Source organism: Bubalus bubalis, chromosome 4, assembly GCF_019923935.1.
Source record: "Bubalus bubalis isolate 160015118507 breed Murrah chromosome 4, NDDB_SH_1, whole genome shotgun sequence".
Classification (NCBI taxonomy): domain Eukaryota; kingdom Metazoa; phylum Chordata; class Mammalia; order Artiodactyla; family Bovidae; genus Bubalus; species Bubalus bubalis.
In genome coordinates this window covers 90494915-90518654 of record NC_059160.1, presented here as the reverse complement: position 1 = coordinate 90518654, position 23740 = coordinate 90494915, and the positions used below count along the sequence as shown (strand labels likewise).

General features: G+C 47.1%; 2 protein-coding genes and 1 non-coding gene across 14 annotated transcripts; all 3 read right to left on the bottom strand.

Moving 5' to 3' along the window:
- Nucleotides 1–8418: 8418 nt before the first annotated feature.
- TRNAW-CCA lies at nt 8419–8491 on the bottom strand. Its single transcript has one exon. It is a non-coding gene; the product is annotated as a tRNA-Trp (tRNA).
- A 1666-nt stretch (nt 8492–10157) lies between these two features.
- Nucleotides 10158–16213, bottom strand: LOC102394446 (cytochrome c oxidase assembly protein COX14). 11 transcript variants are annotated; one of them, XM_025284124.2, is made up of 4 exons: nt 14195–14348; nt 13589–13683; nt 10664–10701; nt 10158–10573 (listed from the first exon to the last, which is right to left on the bottom strand). In XM_025284124.2, exon 4 carries the CDS (start codon nt 10550–10552, stop codon nt 10379–10381), a length of 174 nt encoding a protein of 57 aa, XP_025139909.1. In that variant the 5' UTR covers nt 10553–10573; nt 10664–10701; nt 13589–13683; nt 14195–14348; the 3' UTR covers nt 10158–10378. The 11 variants fall into 11 exon arrangements, with proteins under 11 accessions (XP_025139909.1, XP_025139907.1, XP_044797670.1 ...); XM_025284122.2 differs by having other exon boundaries at nt 10158–10560; XM_044941735.1 differs by lacking the exon at nt 10664–10701 and having other exon boundaries at nt 10158–10560; nt 13581–13683.
- Nucleotides 16214–16366: 153 nt separating this feature from the next.
- Nucleotides 16367–22752, bottom strand: GPD1 (glycerol-3-phosphate dehydrogenase 1). Of its 2 annotated transcripts, XM_006075779.3 has the most exons (9): nt 22628–22752; nt 21880–22066; nt 21194–21371; nt 20247–20387; nt 19539–19677; nt 19185–19297; nt 18273–18506; nt 17945–18051; nt 16367–17006 (listed from the first exon to the last, which is right to left on the bottom strand). In XM_006075779.3, the coding sequence occupies exons 2-9, from the start codon at nt 21918–21920 to the stop codon at nt 16910–16912; spliced, it is 1050 nt and encodes a 349-aa protein (XP_006075841.1). In that variant the 5' UTR covers nt 21921–22066; nt 22628–22752; the 3' UTR covers nt 16367–16909. The 2 variants fall into 2 exon arrangements, with proteins under 2 accessions (XP_006075841.1, XP_025139903.1); XM_025284118.2 differs by having other exon boundaries at nt 21880–22733.
- Between the last annotated feature and the right edge of the window lie 988 nt (nt 22753–23740).

The following is a 23740-nucleotide window of genomic DNA, read 5'->3' as shown; positions in this document are numbered from 1 at the left end:
GAGTCTGTCTTATTTCACTAAGCATAATACCCTCCAAGTCCATCTGTGCTGTTACAAATGGCAAATTTTCATTCTTCTCTTTGGCTGAGTAATATTCCATTTTTTGTGTGTATGTGTGTATAATACATCTTTATCTATTCATCTGTTGATGGACACATTGATTGCTTCCATATCTTGCCTATTATAAATAATGCTGCTATGAACATTGTGGTGCATATTATCTTTTCAAATTAGTGTTTTCATTTTCCTCTGGTTTATACCAAAGAGTGGAATCACTGGATCATATGGTAGTTCCATTTTTAGTTTATTGAGGAAACTCCAATACTATAGCTGCACCAGTTTACATTCCCACCAACAGTGTGCTGGGGTTCCCTTTTCTCCACATCCTTGCCAACATTTATTTGTGGTCTTTTTGACAGTATCCATTCTGATAGGTGTGAGGTAATATCTCTTTGTAGTTTTGATTTACATTTCCCTGATGATTAGCAGTGTTGAGCATCATGTGCCTTTTGGGCATCTGTGTATCTTCTTTGGAAAAATGTCTATTCAGGTCTTCTGTCCATTGGGTGGTTTTTTTATGTTCAGTTGTATGAGCTTGTTGTTGTTCAGTTGCTAAGTTGTGTCTGACTCTGTGACCCCATGGACTGTAGCCTGCCAAACTCCTCTGTCCATGGGATTCTCCAGGCAAGAATAGGGAGTGAATTGCCATTTCCTTCTGCGGTGGATCTTCCCGGACTGGGGATCAAACCTGTGTCTCCTGCACTAGAAGGCAGATTCTTGACCACTGAGCCACCAGGGAAGCCTTGTATGAGCTTACTTTACCTTTTCTATTTAGGCTGTCAATGGATTGGATAAGACCCAACCACAATGGGGAGGGCAGTTGCTTTATTCAGTCTACAGACTCAAATATCGATGTCATCCAGAAACACCCTCTCAGATGCACCAGGAATACTCTAACCAACTGGCTGGGTGTTCTATGGCCAACTCAACACGTAAAATTAACCTTTGCAAAGGATAAATATCAAAAGCATAATGTTGAGTGAAAAGGCAAGCTGCAAAAAAAAAAAAATATATATATATATATGTCCCATCTGATGGAAAGTTACATTACTTGTTTAACCCAAAAATATATTTAGGGTATTTCTGTAGTAAACATACAGAAACATACAAGGATGGATACTGCTTATCTTTATGGAGGGAGAGTATGCATTTCATATGAAATTTTATTTTTGGTGGTCTTCAATAAGTTTGGAATAATTCATAATTTTAAAAAGTTTTTCCAATGTAAAAACAAGTATGTGGCATTTTCAGGGAACTCTATAATATGTTGGAGTTGGACCAAAGTAGCAAGAGATGAGAATAAGAAGGTGGCTTAGGACCAGATTGTGAAGAACCTTGACTATCAGGCTAGAGTTAAATTTTAGCTGGTAGATCATGGGAGGCACAAAGTTTTAAGTAGCAAGAGGAGTTTTCTAAAACTCCTCTTGTAGAAGGGTATTCCTAGGACTTAGGAGCTGACCTTAAAGAGGTAAAGGAAATGGCTTTTTTTAAAGGGGGCCTATGAATTGGCTTAGGCCTATACATAGTAAGGTTATCTGTACCACCTTCACCCCAGCCATCGGCATACAATTCTGTTTTTCCTTTTAGCTCAGTAAGGTCTCTTGTAAGGCAGGCCTCATCAGGAAGAGTTTAGCCATAAGCCCTAGGCCTATAGTAGATTAGGAATCAACCTTCACTCAACTGGCTTCTGTGAAAGATGTTTAGGAAACAATATGAAACTTTCTAGCAATAACATGACTTTCTTTGCTAGTAATAATTTATTATAAGGAATTGTGGCTCGCACAGGTGGATGTATTCCTTGTGGCTCCTAGTAGTATGGCTGTTCTCTCCCTAGAGTAGGGTTCCCAGGACAAGCTGTGGCTCTGCTACCAAAGCTGATCCTAACACAGAGTGGGGAGAGCTGTGGGGTCCCAAGGTCTGCCCATTAGTCCTTCTCTCCTGAGGCTTTGGCCTCTGAATAGTTGAAGAGACCAGATAAAAGATAATTCAATCAACATATATTTCTTTATGTACATGTAAACACATTGAAAATGGTAATAGGAACATACCAAACTGTTAACACAGGTAATTTCTGAGTAGGGAAATAGGAAGGGTGTTGGGTAGGGGGCGGAGGGACAATTATTTGTCTATATTTGAAAATATGTTACATTGAGGATATATTCATATACCTTAAGAAACTTAAAAACTAGTAGATATGATACAAATGAACACTTTTTTCAAAACAAAAAACCTGTTGAAGCAAGTCTGGCAATATGTTCAAGTCAGTTAAAACTGAGAAATAAGTATATAAGTGTTATTTCTAAGTTCCCTCAGCTTTCATATAACTCAAAAAATATTTTTACTTTAAAAATCAGATATGCTCATTGTAAAAAATGCAACTAATTAAGTACCTGACCTCTCCATTCACCCTAATCATTATTAACAGTTTGGTATATAGTCTTCTGGGACCACTTATCAGATAACCAAATGTATACAAATGTGTTTCTTTTAAAACAAAAATGAGAGATCATACCATACATATTCTGCTGGTTTTGACTGATAACATTCCATTTTATGAGTATACCATTATCTGTTAACTAATTCCTGAACTTATTTAAGTTTTTCTTTACTATTAACATAATACTGCAGATAATACCTTTGAATGAATATATCGTACAGTTGTGTGGCTAGAGTCCTAGCACAGAAATAACTAGGTAAGAAGATATAGACACTTAAAATTTTTTTTATAGGAAACGAGTATACAAACTTGTATTGCCATTCATTAACAAAAGATTTCCTTGTATTATTTAAATATTAGAAGTGCTGTGAAAGGGCTGGTGGCTTGGGAGTGTAAAAAGAGGTCTTAAATATCATGACAGGGAATTCGACCTTGACCCAGTAGCCAGTGGTTTTCGTCTCTATTTTTAAAGCCCATTACCTTTTTTTTTCCTTGCACAGGCATTTAAGGGCATGTTTCCTGACATGACCTTGGGCTGTATCCTGAAGTTTTGTATGAAATATTGTTTTATTGCTTTTAAAGAAGGTAAAAATCTTCAGTTTTGTTTTTTCCCTTTGATTTGAAGGTTTCCCAGGAATATTTCATTTCCAAGTAGTTGAGGTTATCATTTATTTATAATTTTATTGGATGTGATCAGAGAATACTATCTGTAAAATTTCTTTTAAATTTGTTTTAAAATTTTTTGAGTAGTTAAATAATCAGTGTTTATAAGTATTCTATAGATACAGAAAATTATCTATTCTGTATTTATTATATATACACATACTTGTGTATCAGGCTTGTTGTTTGTATTATTCATTTCTTCTGTTTTTATTCCTCTGGTGGTGTTCAGTCCTGAACAAAGTATAATACAGACTCTCATTATAATTGTATTTTTATCCTGTTCTCCCTGTATTCCTAAGAATTTTTCCTTTAGTTTCTTAGTTGCAGACAAATTTATGATAACCACCCTTCTCCATAATTTATGTCTTTTTGTATTACCAAATGATCTATTTATTCCATTTAGTGTTTTTTTTACTTTTCTTAATATTACCACTATTGCTTTACATTGGTTTGCATTTGTCTGATACGTCTTACCCATCTATTTTCAACTTCTCTGTTTAGTGAGTATGTGTATTGGAAACTATATATATTTTGGATTTGCCTTTTTAGCCCAAATCTATTACATTTTGCCTTTTAATGAGAGAATCCAGTCCATTGATACTTAGTGTAATAACCAATGAACTTAATTATATTCCTTCATCTTAATTTGACAGCACATAAGTCTATTTTTTTTATTCTTTTTCATTAAATACATACAGTTCATGCTCAGTTCAGTTCAGTTGCTCAGTTGTGTCCAACTCTTTGCGACCCCATGAATTGCAGCACACCAGGCCTCCCTGTCTATCACCAGCTCCCGGCGTTCACTCAAACTCATGTCCATTGAGTCGGTAATGCCATCCACCCAGTAATGCCATCCAGCCATCTCATCCTCTGTCGTCCCCTTCTCCTCCTGCCCCCAATCCCTATCAGCATCAGAGTCTTTTCCAATGAGTCAACTCTTCACATGAGGTGGCCAAAGTATTGGAGTTTCAGCTTTCGCATCAGTCCTTCCAAAGAAATCCCAGGGCTTATCTCCTTCAGAATGGACTGGTTGGATCTCCTTGCAGTCCAAGGGACTCTCAAGAGTCTTCTCCAACACCACAGTTCAAAAGCATCAATTCTTTGGCACTCAGCTTTCTTCACAGTCCAACTCTCACATCCATACATGATCACTGGAAAAACCATAGCTTTGACTAGATGGACCTTTGTTGGCAAAGTAATGTCTCTGCTTTTTAATATGCTATCTAGTTTGGTCATAACTTTCCTTCCAAGGAGTAAGCATCTTTTAATTTCATGGCTGCAAGTTCATGGGGTTCTCAAGGCAAGAATACGGAAGTGGTTTGCCATTCCCTTCTCCAGTGGACCACATTCTGTCAGACCTCTCCACCATGACCTGCCTGTCTTTGGTGGCCCCACATGGCATGGCTTAGTTTCATTGAGTTAGACAAGGCTGTGGTCCGTGTGATCAGATTTACTAGTTTTCTGTGATTATGGTTTCACTGTGTCTGCCCTCTGATGCCCTCTCGCAATACCTACCATCTTACTTGGGTTTCTCCTACCTTGGACGTGAGGTATCTCTTCAAGGCTGCTCCAGCAAAGCGCAACCGCTGCTTCTTACCTTGGACGTGGGGTTGCTCCTCTCAGCCACCGCCCCTGACCTCAGGCTCGGGGTAGCTCCTCTTGGCCACCGCCCCTGACCTCAGGCGCAGGGAAGCTCCTCTCGGCCACTGCCCCTGACCTCGGGCGCAGGGTAGTAAATACCAAACAATTGCTTGAATTTAGGTTTTGACAAGCTGTATTTGAAAAGACAGTAGGTACTCCAAGTGAAAATGAGGTAGGAGAGGACTGAACATAGGCAGGAAATAAGACTGGACAGATAAATATTGGCATACTATATATTGGTACTCTATTAGAATTCTCCAGAGAAACAAAACTAATACATTAGAGAGAATAAGAGTGAGAGTAAGATTTATTTCAAGGAATTGCTAATACAATTGTAGGGACTGGTAAGTCTTGAGATCTGTAGAGCAGGCCAGCAGGTTGAAAATACAGGTGAAAGTTGATGTTACAGTCTAAGATCCACAGGCTGGAAACTCAAGTGGGGTTTATATCCTACAGACTTGATGCAGAATTCCTTCTTTAAGAACTCTGTCTTTGCTTCTAGAGCCTGAGCTGATTGAGTGAGGTAAGATCCACAGGCTGGAAATTCAGGTAGGGTTTATATCCTATAGACTTGATGCAGAATTCCTTCTTTAGGAACTCTGTCCTTGCTCTTAGGGCCTCAGCTGATTGGGTGAGGCCCATCCAGATTATGGAGGACAATGTGCTTTACTCCAAGTTGGCTGATATGTTAATTACATCTAAAAAATACCTTCATGACAACATCCAGATTGATGTTTCACAAAACAACTAGGCACGCCAGCCTAGCCAAGTTGAAATGAATTGAACCATCACCCAGTACCATAGCAAATATCAACCAAATATGAATGGATTATTTCTAAACCATCTACTTTGTATAACAAATATTTGTAACACTCATTTTACTATCCTTAAATGCAATTAACATTTAACTTAGCACATGGAATTTTTAAAAATCAGCATATCCTATAGTAATATAAAGGATACTTTTTGAAAAGAATTTATAATAAAGTTATTTCCATACATAAATATTGGGTATAGTTATACTAGCACTCAGATGCTTGCACTTTTGTACATTCACCGTGAATATAAGGGCTACAAATGGAGACTGATACTATCATGTTTTGTCAGAGAGCCAAATGCCAGGAACAGGCTCTACCATCAGTGAAATGGTTTTTTCAAATGGTGAACAAAAGTTCTAAATAAAGCAAATACTGTACAATCTCTCTTTCATTTCTACATTTGTTGCATACCTAGAGAATTCAGAGTATACCAAAAACTGTACCAAAAATACTTTGTGGGAGGTTATATTCTCAGCTAATTATAAATTGTTTTTTCACTTAAATATTTATGAGGACATTTGATAGCTGTGTAGGACTTGGGACAGTTTGTTGTGCAAGACTATCCCAGGCACTGTAAGAAGTCTAGTAACCTTGGCCTCCACCTACCAAATGCCAGAGATGCTTCCCAGTCATTGCGACAATCAAACACTTTCACCTTTTCCCAGTCATTGCGACAATCAAACACTTTCACCTTTTCCCAGTCATTGCGACAAACACTTTCACCTTTTCCCAGTCATTGCGACAATCACTTTCACCTTTTCCCAGTCATTGCGACAATCAAACACTTTCACCTTTGTTGTGTGTGTGTGTTTGAGGTGGGGAGTGCCACTTCTGCTGAGAACCTCTGCAGTAAATAATAGGAAGCTATCAAAAGTATTTTTCTCCCCTCAACTCTTTGAGAAACTGGAATAAAAAGAGAAAAGCGTAATGTTACATGCTCTCGTATTTCCAATTCCCAGAATTAATACCGCTAACATTTTGTCTTACTTCAAATCTTATTTGTAAAAGAAAAAATTAATAGACCTGTGATGTGATATAATATATATTTGGTCTTAGTCCCAGGTTCTTGGCACAGAGCCTCTAAGACCTTTGGGAATCTGCAGAGTGATGTGTCTTTATTTGCTAATGAGTACTCGTGGTGAGCCCCTAAATCATTTCAGGATGGAAGCTGGTTGACAGAGGAAACAGACAAGACAGATTAGAAGGCTCGAACTTTCAGCCCTACTCTTTTGATCTCCTGGGAGGGGAAAGCTGCTAGGGACTGAGTTAATCATCAGATGACTAATGATTCAATCATGCCCATATAATGGAACCTCCATTAAAACTCTTTTAACAGTGGGATTCAGAGAGCTCCTGGATTTAACATACTGAGGTGCTGATAGGGTGTTGTGCCCTAGGCATCTCTCCCATTTAGCTGTTCCTGACTGGTATCTTTTATAATAAACTGGTAATAATAGTTTCTCTGAGTTCAGTTATATAAGCCATCATAGCAAACTGTCCGGAGAAGGCAATGGCACCCCACTCCAGTACTCTTGCCTGGAAAATCCCATGGATGGAGGAGCCTGGTGGGCTGCAGTCCATGGGGTCACCAAGAGTCGGGCACGACTGAGCAACTTCACTTTCACTTTTCACTTTCATGCCTTGGAGAAGGAAATGGCAACCCACTCCAGTGTTCTTGCCTGGAGAATCCCAGGGACGGGGGAGCCTGGTGGGCTGCCGTCTATGGGGTCGCACAGAGTCAGACACGACTGAAGCGATTTAGCAGCAGCAGCAAACTGTTAAGCCTGAGCAGGAGTCATGGGAATGTATCTATAGCTGTCAGGCAAAAGTGGGTAATCTGGAGACCCACTACTTGTGAATGATATCTCAAGTTGGGGGTAGTCTTCTGGGATTGAGGCCCTTAACCTGTGGTGTCTGTGTTAACTCCAGGTAACTTAGTGGCAGAATTGAACTAAGGACAGTCTGGTGAGTTGGAACATTGATTGGTGTGGGAAAAACGTATCTGGTGTTGAAAGTTTTGTGAATAGAGGAAACAGTTTCCATCTAAGGCCTCCTTCAGCCTCTACCCTGTTCCACATTACCTCACCCCCAATATAATGACTACTGTTGTCCTTACAATCCATTTTTTATACTTTTACAACCACTTATGTATCCATAACAACAGAGACTATGGGTTTCCTCATGGGTTTGTGATGTATCTTCTCATATTCAATTTCTCATATGTGTGTGTGTGTGTGTGTGTGTGTGTGTGTGTGTGTGTATAGATAGATCTGTGTCTGAGTTTATTTTTCTATGCCATTGGTCTATTTGTCTGCTCCGGTACTAATACCACAACACTTAATTACTATTAGCTTTTTATGGTGTCTTGGTATCTGGTAGCCCCAACCCATCTTCTTTCTTTTCAAAATTGTCTTATATATCTGTGCTTTTAAAGATTTTTTTTTAAGAGAAAAGGTGGTGTCTTCTATAGATCAGAGAAACCTTTTTGGAAAAAGGATACCGTAAGATGGAGAGGAGGTTCCATTTAAAGAGAAAGCACGAACAAGCATGGAGACAAGAAACAACGTGCAACCACACAAGGGGTTTGATGTTACGAGAACCTAAAGGGTGAGGTAGGAACATAAAGGTGGGTCAAATCTGAAGGACCTGAGGATGCACCATACTAAGGAGTTTGGACTTGACCATATAGGTGAGGGCTTCTTTAACTCACTTGGCTGTGATGGGTCTCAGTTGTGGCATGCAAGATCTTCAATCTCTGTTGCAGTATGTGGATCTTTAGTTGTAGCATAAGGGATCTAGTTCCCTGACCAGGGATCGAACCTGGGCCCTCTGCATTGGGAGCGTGGCGTCTTAGCCACTGGACCACCAGGGAAGTACCTGAGTCAGCGATTCTTAACCTGATGTCTATGGTTGAGCTTCAAAGAGGATCTGAAGCAGAATGCCATGATCTCCCTTTGTTGCCAATATAGATCTAATTATCAGATAACAGTGCAGCAAATCCGATGAGGTCAAGATTGGAATTCTGAACTAAAAGTCTTCTGCAAAAGTGTAAGCAAGAAATGACAGTGGTAGAACTGACCAAATGGATGTTTAAATGGTAAAAATTAGTAAGACAATTACTTGGTTGGCAGTAGGATACAGGGAATAATGTAATAAAACCCCTATATTTCTGTCGTAGATGATAGTTGAAAATAAGGGGGAAAAAAACACGAGTAGGTCCTGGCGATACGAAGAAATGCTTAGTTGTAGACATGTCATGTAAGAGAGGACTATAGATTCGAGTGGATATAGCAAGCAGCTGGTTGTTATCTGAAGCTGAAAAGGTCAGCCTGGAAAATGCAGGTGTGGAGGGCAGCAGCAGGTTTGAATAGGTGACACTTATTGTCATGTACCCGAGTATTAAACTTAATATGAAATCTCTCATTCAACTTCAAACCAGTCTTTTAAATTAGAAACTACCACTTAAGCACGCATATCTACTGAGGAGGAGGAAGAGGGTGAATTAGATAACTAAGGGAACAAGGTCTGGGGCTAAGGGTAAGGCTGGAGGCAGGGGCGCTATTAAGAGGATTGGCTCTGGGCACAGGCTGGACAGGGAAGCCAATTCAGCCAAAAAGGAACAGATGGGAAGAAAAGAGAAGGAATCCACAGAGTTAAAGTCTTCAAGTTTTAAAACAGTGAAAATGAGAATGTAAGAAAGCTCCTCAGAAAGGACTATTTTTATTGGAAGTGGCATTGGGGAGCTGAGAGAACCATGATCCTACTATACAGGCAAGTGAGAAGGCAGTGAAGTCCTTCATTAGCATGTCCAGAAAGGATGAGAGGAAAAGGGTTGAGGATATAGGAAAGCTGCGTTTCTAAATCCTGGAAAAGGAGTTTCAGGTGATAGGTTTAGGAATAGAGAGACAAAAGTCAGAGCAGTGTGTACACGAGAGCAAAGAGAGGACAGGTGTCAAATAATGGGGATTATTTGGGCAATTACCGAGAATGACATGAACAAGCAAGTCTCAAAGCTCAAAATGAAATAGTAAGTCTCTCTTCATAGTTGGGTTTTACCTCAAATGCTGTTCTTTCATATCCTCTTTGTAAGAAGAGAAATCAAACCTGATGCTTATACCCACTGTCCCTAAGGAGATAGACTGCATTACTATAGGCTGCCCAGAAGTCCTTCACATTTTTAAGAACTATCCCTCTTCTACTTCATGCAATTTTGATACAGCTACTAAACAAGAGCCTCTGCCTCCTTTGACACGTGTGGCCATGCTGACCACAGAACCCCATTACTTGGACATAATAACTGGTCCAGAAATGGCCCCTGACTGAAAAAGAGCTTTGGTCTTTACAGAGTCTTCTCAGGGGATTTATACAGGTGCTGGGGCAGTCTTTTCATTGAGATCATGAGTTGATATTACTATTCCTAGAACTACTTAATAGGCAGAGCCCAAGATATGGAACTCTGTGACTAGAAAATGGATAGTCAAGGTCCCACCTCTGTGGTCCACGCCCTATTCAAGTAAACAAAAGCACCAAGACACAGATATGGCAAAGTATTTAATGTCTATAGGTGTGCCTCACCCTCCCATCCTATTTTGATTCGATAGCCTCTCCAAACTGGCTGTTCCAGAGAAAACATGGGTATTTTCCACAGAGTTTGAAAGCCAGTAAGGCCCTGGTCCTCTTGACTCAGAAATGATTGCAGGTGCAGTCTTTCCACAGCATGCCTCAGGCCTCTCTGCTCAAGGAAAAAAGCCCCCCAATTCTATAGGGCTCCTGAGGTCTTCTGTTCTTCTGCAGCCTGGCGCCGGGAGCTGCGCCGCTGGAAATAGTGGTAGGCTCGGACACTGCAGAGGTAACCCCCGTACACAGTGAGGAGCATCATGGAGGTGGAGAAGGTCTTGTAGCCAATGTCAGCTAGTTGCTTGGCAGTTGGCATGTTGTCCCCTAAAAAGACAGACTGGATTTAGACCCAAGGATAAGGCCTCATCTGCCCAGCCCCCTCCCCTGCTTATCTGGCTGCACTCTATTCTGAATAGCTGCTACTCACATGGCAGAGTTTGGTAGCTCAGCTGGTAAAGAATCCACCTGCAATGCAGGAGACCCCAGTTCAATTCCTGGGTTGGGAAGATTCCCCTGGGGAAGGGATAGGCTACTTACTCCAGTATTCTTGGGCTTCCCTGGTGGCTCAGCTGGTAAAGAATCTGCCTGCAATGTGGGAGACCTGGGTTCAATCCCTGGGTTGGGAAGATCCCATGGAGGAGGGCATGACAATCCATTCCAATATCCTTGCCTAGGAATCCCCATGGGCAGAGGAGCCTGACGGGTTACAGTCCATGGGGTCAAAAAGAGTAGGACACGACTGAGCAACTAAGCACAGCACATACTGGAAGATATTGTTGGGAACTCTTAAGATTCAAAAGGGCAAACAAAGTCTGCATACAAGGTACAGAAACATAGCTCAAACCAGGTGTATATGAATGACATCACAGCTAACACTTGACCCTCCATGTTAATGGAATGAAGTGATTGGTATAGACCACCTAGAAATGTTCTTAATTGGTGTATTACTTTAGGCACACATCAGTTTTTCTGGCCAGTAAGGAATTAATGGAAATAGCCAGAGATTAAATATTAGCAGTATATTATTCTGTCATAGGAGCCTTCTGGGCAATATCCAATTTGTTTTCCCATAAAATCATCTTATTTATGGCTCAGATTCCCAGGTTGGTCTTCAAGCATCTGTTAAAGCCATAGTATCCTTGAAATAGTGCCAATAGTATGTTTATATTGTTTCAATTAGACATAACCTTCTACAGCATTAATTCTAAGTTTCAAACATAAAACCAAGAACCTAACCCAAGGGCTAAAAACAAACTTACTGAGGCCCCAGCAAATGTTAACTCACATTTGCTTGAGATAAATTACTTCTAATTTAAGTGTTCCCTGGATAGTCTGAGCTAGGGAACAAGAGAAAGAATCTCTCATCTTGAACAAAATGTTCCTCAATCTGGGACTCTGCTGAGAGAATTAAAACTCTGACTGCAGTTAGTGAGAATAGGTTTCTTAAAGAATTTGAAAGAAGAGAAGTTCAGAATTAGCTGGTTGAGGGGATCTCGAGTAGGGTAAGATGTCTAATTACTTTTCAAAGTAAGTCCCATGAGTTGAATACTGCCTTTGAGCCAGTCCTTGAGGGTGGATCCCAATGCTGAGCTGAGGCACAGCTTCCTTGAATCATAATTCCAAGTGGCTATTGAAAGTAACATTAAATAATGTCAGAGGAAGAAAACCAAATGGCACAGGGGCAAGATAAGAAAGGGATGTTTTCAGGTTATTTGAAGTTTGAAAGGCCTCTAAGCTGTGAGACAGAAACACACACACACACACACACAGCAGGACACTAAAGTAATAAGCTCCCAGCAAAGAGACTTGGCAGCCTTCAAACTCCGCCTAACTTATTCTTTCTTATCCTATCCCCCATTACCCTGGCCAGATGCTAACCACTTATAGGACCACCTCTTCTCAGAGCTGGAGGAAGAAGGCTGGAAACAGGATGGTAGATCTTGCCTAGAAGAGTGATAGAAGATCTACTGATGAAAAATTTCTAGAATCTCTTCTGTCTAATCCAACTTGAGATTTCTATTTTCAAATTAACAAAAACTCTTCAGACCCTGAGCTAAAGCAGGGCAGTAGTAAAGGAGAACACAGATGAAGAAATTATTCTGGAAGTAGAACAAGGCTTATTAACTGGATGGGCTAGGGCAAAGTTGATGTGTCTGCAAGTCAACAACTGAGGAAACTTTATGGAGTGGGATACCGTTTAATAGAAAAGAGAAGAAACAGGTGTGTCTATATGTGTGTATGGGGATGGTGGTGGAGGCAGGAAGCGTCAGCCAAGATCATGAATTGGACATGTTCAAGTTAAGATGCTTAACGCAAAATTCACATGATGATGTCTGTCAGGCACGTGGATATGCAAATATGGAACAAATCCTGGGAAAGAGGCTAGGCTATAGATACATATGGAAATAATAAGTGATACCAAATTAGAGGATAAAACCAAAGAGAGTGAAGTCAAGGGAACACCAGTTTGAAGAAAGAAAACAATTAGGGAAGGAAAACAGGTAGGAAATTCCAGAAACATGTGGAATGCTCTTTCATTTAACCATGACAATGGTTGAAAATCACTGCTCTAACAAGTTACTGCCACTAACACAGGTATGCTTTATCTTTCGGGTATACTGGGCCAGAAGGAAAAAGGCCCATGAACCCCAATATTTCTATGCATTTTTCTAGGATAGAAACAGATGATTAGAAGGATCATAACCCCCTTTCACCCCAAAGATAAGAACCGATATTGTGATTTGCTGGTTAAGGGAATGGCAATGATAAGAGTAACACAAGGTCAAGTAAATTCTAGTTTTGTTTTGCTTACTGATAAGGAGATTTTAATGTTTTCAGAGAAGAAGTTCAATTCAGTCACTCAGTCGGATCCTACTCTTTGCGACCCCACAGACTGCTGCATGCCAGCCTTCCCTGTCCATCACCAACTCCCAGAGAAGAAAAGAAGAAACTGGTGGCTAAACTGAGTGAGGTGGGTGGGATGGAATAAGATCTAGGATGGCCCAGAAAAAGAGGAAATTAGAAGTCCAAGTAGAAGGATTAACCTTGAAAATGAAAATTTTTGAGGTTAGCAGAACCTTCTCATCTATGGGGCATCAGGTTTCTCAATAAAGCTCAAGGGTCTGTTACGGGGTTAGACTGGTTTCAGAATAACAACAACAAAAAGAAAACAAGAACCATAATGAAAAATGACACAAGGGTGTAATCTATAAAAACGTTTTCAAATTGTGGCTCTTTTTTCTGCCCCCTGAACACGGGAGAACCTCAAAGCTCAGATCTCTCTCCTCTGGAAAACTCATTTCCTCAAATGGGTCCATTCACCTCAGCTTAGATTTACTACTCACTTATCTACCTTTCACTCGGGCTACGTATGAAGGCTGCAGAGAAGGTGGCTTCTGTCCCAAAGGAGTTTATGGTTTGATGCGGATAAGCTGTGCATCCCAAATTCTGTTAGACAAAGTAGAAGACAGCAGTGACCAGAAAAAAAGAGGCATTTTGAGACTTCAGAGACAAAGCGAGGGCTCAAGAAAAGTTAGCAGAAAGGTGGAGACGGGCGGGCAGCAGTCGTTAGAGAAGGATTGGGAGGATTTACGTCAGTGAAGAGGGAGGGAGAGATATCCCAGGAATTGAAAGCAGCAAAGGAGTGGAGCCAGTTAATCGATAAACAGGAACGGGTGCCCGGGAAAGCTGCATTTCAGGGCACAGCGGACTAGAAGACGAGAAAGGGTCAGAGTTACTAAGAGTCAGAGCGTGGAGAACAAAACGCGCGGTGGAGTCAAGGCCTGACAGAAATCTACGGCCGCGAGGAGGATGCTGGGCTGGAAGCAGCGCACGATACGCGGTAAACCTCAAGGACACCGAAGACTGGGCATGCGAGGATGCGGTAAGCAAAGGCCGGCCCCAGCGGGCGCGCCTCAGCGTACCGGAGGCCCGGGCTCCGGCCTGATTCGGGGCGTACCTGGATGCTGCCGCTCCCTGCCGTCCGACCGAGGCCTCCAGCCTGCGCGACCTCAGAGCATAGCCGGAAGCGGCACCCGGGACCAGACGAGTAAGAATAGTGGCCCAGGAACAACACTGAATGCTGAGGCGCTATTGGTGCCGAACACCACCCTTCCTCCCGCCCCCTCGCCCCGCTTACCCTCTAGAATTTGGCTCCCGACGAGGATAGAGCCCTGCGCCTCGTACGCAGCATAAACCCGCCCATGAAGGCGGGAGCCCGCGCCGGTGGCAGCTCTGATTGGTTGCCGCCTTTGAACTTCCGACTTCCGGGTCAGGCGCCTTTAGTACGCAACCTCAGACGAGTCTTCCTCTCGGAGAGGCCCGTTGATTTCTGGGGGTTGTAGTCATTCTTCACTGAGAAAAGGTCTTTGGCGACCCAAGTTCTGGAACCAGAACTTTTAGGATACTCAGTCACCAGAGAAAAGGCGATCTTTCTCTCCAACGCTGAGGAAACCAGCCAATCCTCAGCCTGTGGCACAGTGACGTCTCCGGTAGCTAGGTAGGTTGTCTCGGAGTCAGCCCTCTGAAGGGGACTGTGCGCCCCCTACAGATTGGAGCTGCCCTCTTCCCCGCCGCCCGCCCGTAAACCCAGCTCAGGTAGGAATCCGACCCGCACCGCGAGGTCTGGGCCGCCCAGGACTGCAGCAGGTATAGCCATGGGCACGGAGTGGGCGCAAGGGTCGCATTTCCGTAATGTTTCTGTCCCATATGTGACCTCCCCGCTTGCAGGCGGCGTGATATAGCCCCAAAGCGCCCGGAAAGGATTGGGGGGGGATGCCACTTGGGGAAAGCGGGACTGCGTGGGCACCCCAGCAAGGGGCCGGGAGTGGCTAGGACAATCGAGGAAAGATTTCTTTCTTCCTTTTTCCCGTGGCATGAGTGCAAACATACGCATGTAGTGATGCACCACTGCACATGCACCGCCATGTGCAGCTAAGTGTCCTTCCCCAACTTGTTTCTGGAAAAACCAAATCGGTTTTTGGATAGGCAAGTAGGCCTGATTCAGAAGCCTCAGATTCAGTTAATGGTGAACAAAAATAAGCAAAGGTTTCTGACTCTCCAAGAGGGTCGCAGCTGTAGCCTAGGGAAGGAGCTGTTATTTTGCCCTGACTTTGACCTCCTAGAGAGGCGGTTTCTGGATCCAGTCAGCACCCGACCTGGGCCCAGCCTCACTGCCTGACCCAGGAAGCTCTGCCCTTCACTGGTGAGGGTGACTCCTCTTCTCAAGCCCCTGCCTGGTTTGTCCAGGAGTAAGGGAAGATTAACTTAATGCTGGCCAGAGCCACAGTGTGCCAGGCACTGCCACACAGGAAGCTGAGACCCTCTGCTGTACGTGACAGGAGCCCTTGGGCTCTATTTATAGCCAGGGGCTCAAACTGCTGACCTGTGACATTCCCCTGATGCCATTCCAGCCTGGAGCAAGGCCACTGCCAAGCACAGACCTCTCCTTCCTCCTCTCACCCCAGGGGGTAGTGTGGTTTGACTGTTTTTCCTCCTCCATGAGTTTCCCAGCTCCTGAGGTGCTAGAGAAGTCAATACTGCATGAGAAGGCCTTCCGGTGACAAAGGAGAGCTGACCTTGGAGTGTCAGGACCACCAAGATGGGGACCTGCTCGTCCTCCCTTACCCACTCTTTGGCCCTTTGGCCTCCAAGTACAGGTGCTGGTTAGCTGCCCTGGCTGTTCTAGAGGTAGCTGAGAATTGGGTATAGGGTTTAGGAGGAGGTAAGGATCCAAGATGTCTTGGGGACACAGCAGCAGGAGGGACCCAGCTGACACCTCCCCCCACTAGAGCTCCCAAGAAGGGAGGCAGAGCAGTTACAAAGGTCAAAGGGAGCAGGGTGATCTGAGTTTGCTATGAAAAGGTGTAGCTCTGTCAGCAGATTAAGTTCCTGCTCCCCAAAGAGGGTACTGGTGGGGAGGGTGAGAGAGGCTTGGAAAGGTCACGCATGGTAGGGAGGAGCTGGCAAAGAACTAGGGACCGGGAAGTCCCGAGGGAGAATGACAAGCCCCATGGCCAGAGATGCCAGCGTGGCAGCAACCCTGGTGCCAGGGCAGCCTGGGGGAGGGGGAAAGGGGAGATGACCAGAGCTTTCTGAGGACACAGATGTTGCTAGGAGAAGCTAGAAGGCGGTTGTTTGAGATCTTTGTATTTTGTGAACAAACACTGAGAGATCCATTGATGCCCTGTGGGGCCTGGCAGAGGTCAGAGCAAAGGGGTCCCTGGCGCCATGTCAGCTCAAAAGCCCAGACCCCTCCCTGCAGCCCTTGCCTCATCCCTCTTGTAGCTGAGGCATGGGGACAAGAATTCTGGTCTATGTGAGGCAGCATGAAGCAGCCCTTGCCTTGCCTCCCTTTCCCTCCGCTCCTCCCCTCACAGGCCCAAAGCAGGCCACTCTGGGGCTGATTGTGCCCCTCTCACAGGACAGGGAGAAAGCTCCCCATTTGGAGAGGGACTAGGCAACTCCATTTCTGGTGAGATGTGATGGCCGAGAGGTTGTGGGCTGCTTCAGGATCTCCAGGCAGGAACCCGGGCCCTCAGCCTCCTGTCACTCAGTAAAAAGCTGGAAAGACGCTGCTCCTTGGGGAGTCCCGGAGCTCCTGGTGGCCAGGCACCCCAAGCTTCTGCCTGTCTGCATTGATAAAGAGGCTGCCTGGCCTGGGCCTCAGGCCTGCTCACACATGTTCTGGATGATTCTGCAGGCAGTGGATGAATTCCCCCACTGGCTGGTTCTCGTAGCATATCTTGTACACAGCTGTGAACAGAGGGAACCTAGAATGGGGAAGGACAGAGCCAGCTTGGCCTCCAGACAAGCCCCCAATCCTCCAGCCCCTAACCCTCTACTCCCTGCTCTCCCGCCTTCAAGCTCAAGCAGACCCTGGCTCTCAATTTCCAACTGCTGAGAATTTGAATTTCCTAGCCCTGGGTTTTAGGGTCAGGTTCTTATTGCCCGTCTCCCTATCATATTGAACTTGCCTGCATGGTTTCCTGGCATCAACTTTCTGTTCCAACTTGGCAAGCCACTTAACCTCTCTGAGCCTCACTATCATCAGCTGTAAAAGGGAGTCAGTATAACAAAGTAGTGAAGAAGTGATTATGAGTTATGTGAAGGTGCTTAGTAAATGCCAGTTTCCTTCTTCCCAGGCTGCTCCTTTTACCAGGAGGCTTTACCTGACCAGTCATGAGCTGATCTTTTGAGCTTGTTTCGAATTCTCTTGCTCTATGATTCTTTCTCAAATCAACAGAGCTCTGCTCTGATCAGTTCATCACCCCCATTGTCTCTGTGCTCCCTGAAAAGAAGACTGTCCTTTTCCACACACCTCACCACCCAGGACAGTATTTGGGGACAGAAGGGATGGCCTCAAAGAAGTGGCTTAGACTGAGGGTGATGGACAGAGAGGCAGGACAGTCACAGAAGCTTATTCCTGTCCACCCACATAGCAGAGGACAGCGGGAGGCCATGTAAAGGGTCCTAGCAATGTGGTATAAAGAGCACTAGACTGGAAAGAATTCAAAGACAATGCACTAGCTGGGGACAGTGCGCCCACTAGACCCTCTCCAGGCTCTTGGCTCTGTCTGCAAACATAAGACAACCTTTCCCTCTCTGCCCACTTCACAGTGGGCAGTGAGGAGGGTTCAGGAAGATGATGAACGGGGAGAGCACTTCTGGCCATGGTTCCCTCATGAGTGGGGCTGGGCCCGACACTTACTTGTCCACCATGCCTTTGTGCTGGAGGATACTGTGCAGCTCCCGGGCTGTCTGGGGCCCCTGCAGCTTCTGTCCATTCAGCATCTCTTTCTCCAGCTGCTCAATGGACTGTGAAAAAAATAGGACGGGCAGATGGAAATGGGAGAGGGGAGTTGTCAGCGTGAGATGGAGAGACTGGGGCTCTGGCAGGAGGTGGGTCTTAAGAGGAAAGAAATGGGAGTGTTCACAACAATCTTAAGGTTTGTGCTCAAGAGATGCCACAAGCCAGGTTCCTCTGCCTTAACACCTACAGGGCCCACCCTCCCTGCTCCATTCTCCCTAGGGCCCACCTTTCCTGTGCGGGCGAAGGCCTCGGCCACCTTCCGGTTCCGCCCTCCGTAGCAGGTAGTGATGAGGTCAGCAACACCGCAGCTCTCCAAGAAGGTGGCAGAGGACACGGAGCCACTGCAGAAGAGCTTGGCGAAGGCGATCATCTCCATGAGTCCCAGTCGGATCACAGCCGCCTTGGTGTTGTCGCCAAAGCCCAGGCCATCACAGAAGCCAGCCCCCACGGCCACTATATTCTTTGAAGAGTGGAGTCATGGATGAGAAAGGATCCCTCCCGCAGGCCCCACTTGGGACCCTCAGCACCTGCCTCGTGCTTCTTCCATCAGCCATGACATGCCCACTTCCTTCATAATGAAGGAAGGTGGGTGGGCTCCTCAACTCCTTCCACTCTTGGTTTCCCCCCTTGCTGCACTCCCTTCTTTTAGCCTGGACTTGTGCTTCCTGGCTCCCCAGCCCTGCCCTATACTCCATCCTTGAGGACTTTCCCTGAAAACCAGTCTACCTGGCCCACCCATCCATGGCTGTTTTATGTCCCTGATAGTCATCCGTAGCTCTGTCTGGGAGCCAGAGTTCTGGTCATCAGTCTGTCTGGGTGTCCTGGACATCTCATCTCCCGTTACCCTGGGTGCTCTACCAGGGCATCTCCTCTTCCCCACCAGACCAGCCCTTTGAGCCAGGGATAGGGTGTCCCACAAGGGGCTACAGAGGAAAGGAAGAAGGGAGCCCAGTGTCTGAAGGTAAGCGATTGCAGGCCTGAGTGATCCTGGCTTTGCTTCTGCAGTGCTTCCCATGTGTCCTGTACTCAGTGACGATGGGGAGTGAGCACCTGGAGTCCCAGCAACGTTGTACAGCTAAGCTAGGCCTTCTTTCAGGACCTTCTCCCCACCCCATAGCTGCCTCTGTGCCCCTCTCACCTTTAAGGCCCCACAGATCTCTACTGTGTCCACCTCCTGCACCACTGTGATGCGGAAATTGGGTGTCTGCATCAACTCTTTCAGAAGCTGTCCGTGAGCCTGGTTCTTGCTACCTAAATTGAGGAAGGGGTAAGGCTTTAAGAAGGGGCTCTTGACTCTTCTTCCCGCACCTGCCTGAAGCAGGACCTACAACTCTTTCCATAGGGGCGTCCAACCCCCCTCATCTCTAATGCTGGGGGTCTTCTTCCTTCGCCTGCCTTCTGGGGAGAAGATGGCTAGGTGGGTGGGAAATAAAGCCTGGGGAGGGGATATAACTAGAGTTGCACTATGTATGTAGGTGGGTGGGGGTCTCACCAATGGTTGTCTCACAGAACTTCTCATCAGCCACCTCGTTGGCAATGTTGGCCCCCATCAGCACGCTCATGGGGATGCCAAGGCGCTCCCCAATCACTTCAGAGATGAGCTTCAGCCCCTTGGGGCCCTCGTCTACCCCCTGGGCACAGGATGGAGCTCAGGACAGGTGCCTTTTACCCCAACTGAGGGCTTCCCACCCAGAAATCCTGCCCCTTCCAAATTCGGTGTGCGTCAGTGTCCCTCCCCAAAGGTCCTCCCCTAGTCCAGCGCAGCCAGAGCTTGCTGTGAGGAGAGCAGGTAGCATTTTCATGTGAAAATGAAAGCATCCAAAAATCCTCCTGCAACCTACTTCTCCAAGGTAATGTACCCCTCCACACCCCTGAACACCCCACCCCCGAGTACTCCAAACCAGCTTCCATCCCTTCTCAGCTCCTCAAACCAGCCTGCTTCTCATATCCCCTAGGCATCCCTTGTACATCTAAATTCCCTAAGACACCTGCCTCCAGACTGACACCTTATCTACTCCCCAACCAACTTCCTCTTCCCAGTGGCCCCCGGCATCTGCTTCCCCAGCCTCCCCAAAGCGAACTCTTCTCCTCTCTTCAGAAAATCCCTGGCCTACTTGTGCAGTTTTCTGCCTCACTTCACCAACCCTGAGCCCCACAGCAGGTGGCTGTACCCCCTTCCACAGGAAGGTGTCTCTGGCACCTTAATAAGAGACACGCCAATGGTGTCGGCCTTCAGGTGGCCCTTGAGCTGATCACAGATCTTGCCGATGAACTGATGGGGCACCACAAAGATCAGGATGTCGGCATCCGCTGCAGCCTGGACCACATCAGGGACAGCCACCTGTGGGGGTGACCAGTGCTCGTGGGCCTGCCAGACTGCTTCTAGCCCCTGTGGAGCCCCATTCAGGAGATCTAGGAGCCAGAGTGAGGCTGGTGGGGAAGAAGGAAGGGTAGTTTGGGGGTTGAATCTGGAAGGGTTGAACCTGGAGGAGCAAGACACTATTCTCTCCCCCTCACCATTATTTCTTCTATACTTCAGCTGTCCTGGACTCTTGAGAACTCCTGGAAACCTCCTCCCAGCCCTCTCCTAACCCTTGGCTGTGGGACAGTGAGAGCTGGGCTTGGCAGGAGGAAGAGGACAAGTAAGATTTCATCACCCTGCTCCTTAGGGCCCCCAACTGGAAATGGAGAGCCCCAGTCTTCCTGCTCTCTTCCCTGCTTGCCCTTTCTAGGTGGGGAGTAAGCCACATGGATTTGACCAAAGACCTTAAGTCCAAGGAGCAGTCTCCATGTCTGCTAATCACCCAGTGAATGAGTAACAGGATTAGAGCCCGAGGCAGGCACTACCCGAACCCCAAGTCTGGGAACCAGAGAACCTGCCTTTGGTTGTCATGGAGACCAACTTCCTCATCTTTTCCCCCTCCCTTTCCTCCTGGGAGCCCACCGGGCAAAGTGGAGATGCAGGGGTATGCACTCGGGTTGTCCTCAGTCCCAGAGTGCTCTGGGAGCTGTGCACGAGGGTACCCTGTGCCCAGAGGAGCCCTCCTGAGATGCTTCTCAAGTCCAGTGGCGCATGAAACGGCCCCCTCCTGGCAGGAAGCACCCCCTCCGCTTCCCTCTCCCTTTCTACGGGGTGTTGGGGCTCACCACATTGGGGGGCAGCTTGTGCCCTGGCAGGTATTTGACATTCTCGTGCTGAGTGTTGATGATCTCTGTCAGCTTTCTGCCCCCGATGTCTTCCTCAAACACCCACATGGTCACTCGTGGGTCAAAGTGTGCCAGCTGGGCTGCATTGCCACCCACAATCTTGGCGATGGCTGAGCCCCTGGCGGGAGCAGGGAGCACAGAAAGTGGAGGAGTGAGGCAGGAACAGTGGCAGGGGAGGGGACAGTGCTCCACCTCAGGATATCACAGTATCCACTGGATTATTTACTTGCCACCTCCCTTGTCACCCCTTCCCCTATGACACCGTGTCTCTAATGAGCAGGCAATAGAAAGGAGACTCAGTCTCCCTGACACTGCTGCTTGAGAAGGGGGCCAGCTCTCTGATCTCCCAACACTGCCCCACCCCCCCACCCCTCCCCCTGCCGCCCATGCAGCTTTTCAGGCAGGGAGCCCTCTGGAGGCTCCCTTCCTGTGGGGGACAGGTACAGGTGCCACTGCAGAGAGGCAAGGGCCAGGAGGGGTCGGGGCGCCCTCTGTTCTGGTAGGGTACGCAAGAGACAGCAGCGGGAGCCGGAGCACTTCCTGCTCACCAAGCCTCCCTCCCTGACTTCCGAAGACTTGAGGGAGCCACCCTGCCCTCCAACACACTCCTTGACAGAGCTGCTTACCAGTTGCCAGAGCCTACAATGCAGACTTTCTTGCCGGTCATGGTGCTGCTTCTCTGCCTGAGCCGCCAGCTGGGTGCCACTCTCCCCAGCTCCCCTGCTGGCTGGGAGCATATAATTCCAACACACGTGGGTGCAGCCAAGCCCCGCCCTCCAGGGGAGGGAAGGCAGGCACCCAGGGAGACAGAGTCTGGCAGGGCCAGGGAAAGGGGGGAAAGGGGAGAGAGACAGGTGGGGAACAGGAATGGGGCACAGACCAGGCCTGCTTTTCCTCTTCGGTTTGCCAGCTGACGGTGCTGGCAGGCTTCTTCCCTTGGCTCCAGCCCAGGTCCTCACCCCCCTCCCTCCCCACAATGGGCTCATCTTGAGGTCTGCCAAGAGCAAGCCCAGATAAGGAACAAGTGACCAGTCCCCTGCACTCCCTTCTGTCCCCTAGCCCTGGAATAAGCTGTATTCAGTCATAGCAGCAGACACAGGCATGCTTGGTTTTCCAAGATAGGAATTGCCCCACGTGATCTCCCAGGACCCCCAAAACTGCTCTGCAGATTTATCCTCTGGCAGTGATGGGTCATGTGTCACTGGTCCCACTCCAGCTCCACTGCAGCGCTGGCGTGAGTGAGGTGGGGGTGTGAGCTCCTTTATGCAAGGTAAGGCCACAGAAGGTGAGGGGAGGGCCTGCTTTAGGGCAGCCGAAGGATACGAAGACCCCGCTAGCCTGAGAAACAGAACCCACCAGTGGGCCTCTCCTCACCTGAATGCCTTCCAGAAAGGAGGGCTGCTGCTGCTGCCAAGTCACTTCAGTCGTGTCCAACTCTGTGCGACCCCATAGACGGCAGCCCATCAGGCTCCCCCGTCCCTGGGATTCTCCAGGCAAGAACACTGGAGTGGGTTGCCATTTCCTTCTCCAATGCATGAAAGAGAAAAGTGAAAGTGAAGTCGCTCAGTCGTGTCTGACTCCCAGCGACCCCATGGACTGCAGCCCACCTGGCTCCTCTGTCCATGGATTTTCCAGGCAAGAGTACTGGAGAGAAAGGAGGGCAGGAAGGGTTAAAGTTGGACGCAAAGTGGTCCACAAGTCTTTTGCAGACTCTGGGCTTGAGGAGGACAGGAGAAGGAAGGCAGCCCAAGTGTTCACTGCCCTTGAGAGGCACTGAGCTTCCTTCACTTCTCTCTTGGGTTTCCCAGCTACTACCATGCCAGGGGCTCCTTCAGATTAGTGGCTCTTGTGCAGAAGCCAGAAAGGGGAGGGAGGCAGGACCTGGGGCAGCTGTGACCTCTGTAGGGCCTTGTGGTCTCAGATGCTGTAACTGAGTGGGGTGTGTGCTTTTGGGAGGAGAGAGAATGCAAGGGGCACACTGAGTAGCTCGAGGCACTATGTTGCCCACAGCAACGTTTAAGCGGGAGCTTCAGTTTCTAGGCTGATGTGGAGAGCAGGGCAAAGGCCCCCAACGCTCCGGCTGTCTGTGCACCTTGGCCTGGAAGGCAGACACCACTGTGTGCTCACGTGCTGACCTCCTGGCTTGGCCGACTGCTGAGTGGGTGTTTCCGTCCCCCTGGGCTGTTGCTGGCCGCAAACTGTGATAAGCACTGGGCCAGAGGGGAGTCTGTGTGCAACCACTGAATCAGGGTCAGTGGCCCTGAGAGCAAGACTGGGGAGAAATGGTTTTCTAAGTTCTAGGGACTGCCCTGGAAAAGCCCACCATACTCTGCTCCGATGGCCAGGGAGTTCCCTTACAGGGACATAAATGAAATCAGTAGCTGACTGTTTCTCTTAGGAATAAAATTAAGCCTACTACAGAGCCAGCTTCCTGCAGACTACTGTTATTGCACTGGCATCGAGAAAAAGGCACCAGTGCCAGGCTGC

Coding starts and splice junctions, on each gene's coding strand:
- GPD1 (XM_006075779.3), bottom strand. CDS start 21,920: ATGACCGGCAAGAAAGTCTGCATTGTAGGCTCTGGCAACTG. Junction 20,388..21,193: donor ACAAGCTGCCCCCCAATGTG/GTGAGCCCCAAC, acceptor TCACCCCCACAG/GTGGCTGTCCCTGATGTGGT. Junction 17,007..17,944: donor CACAAAGGCATGGTGGACAA/GTAAGTGTCGGG, acceptor TCCCCATTCTAG/GTTCCCTCTGTTCACAGCTG.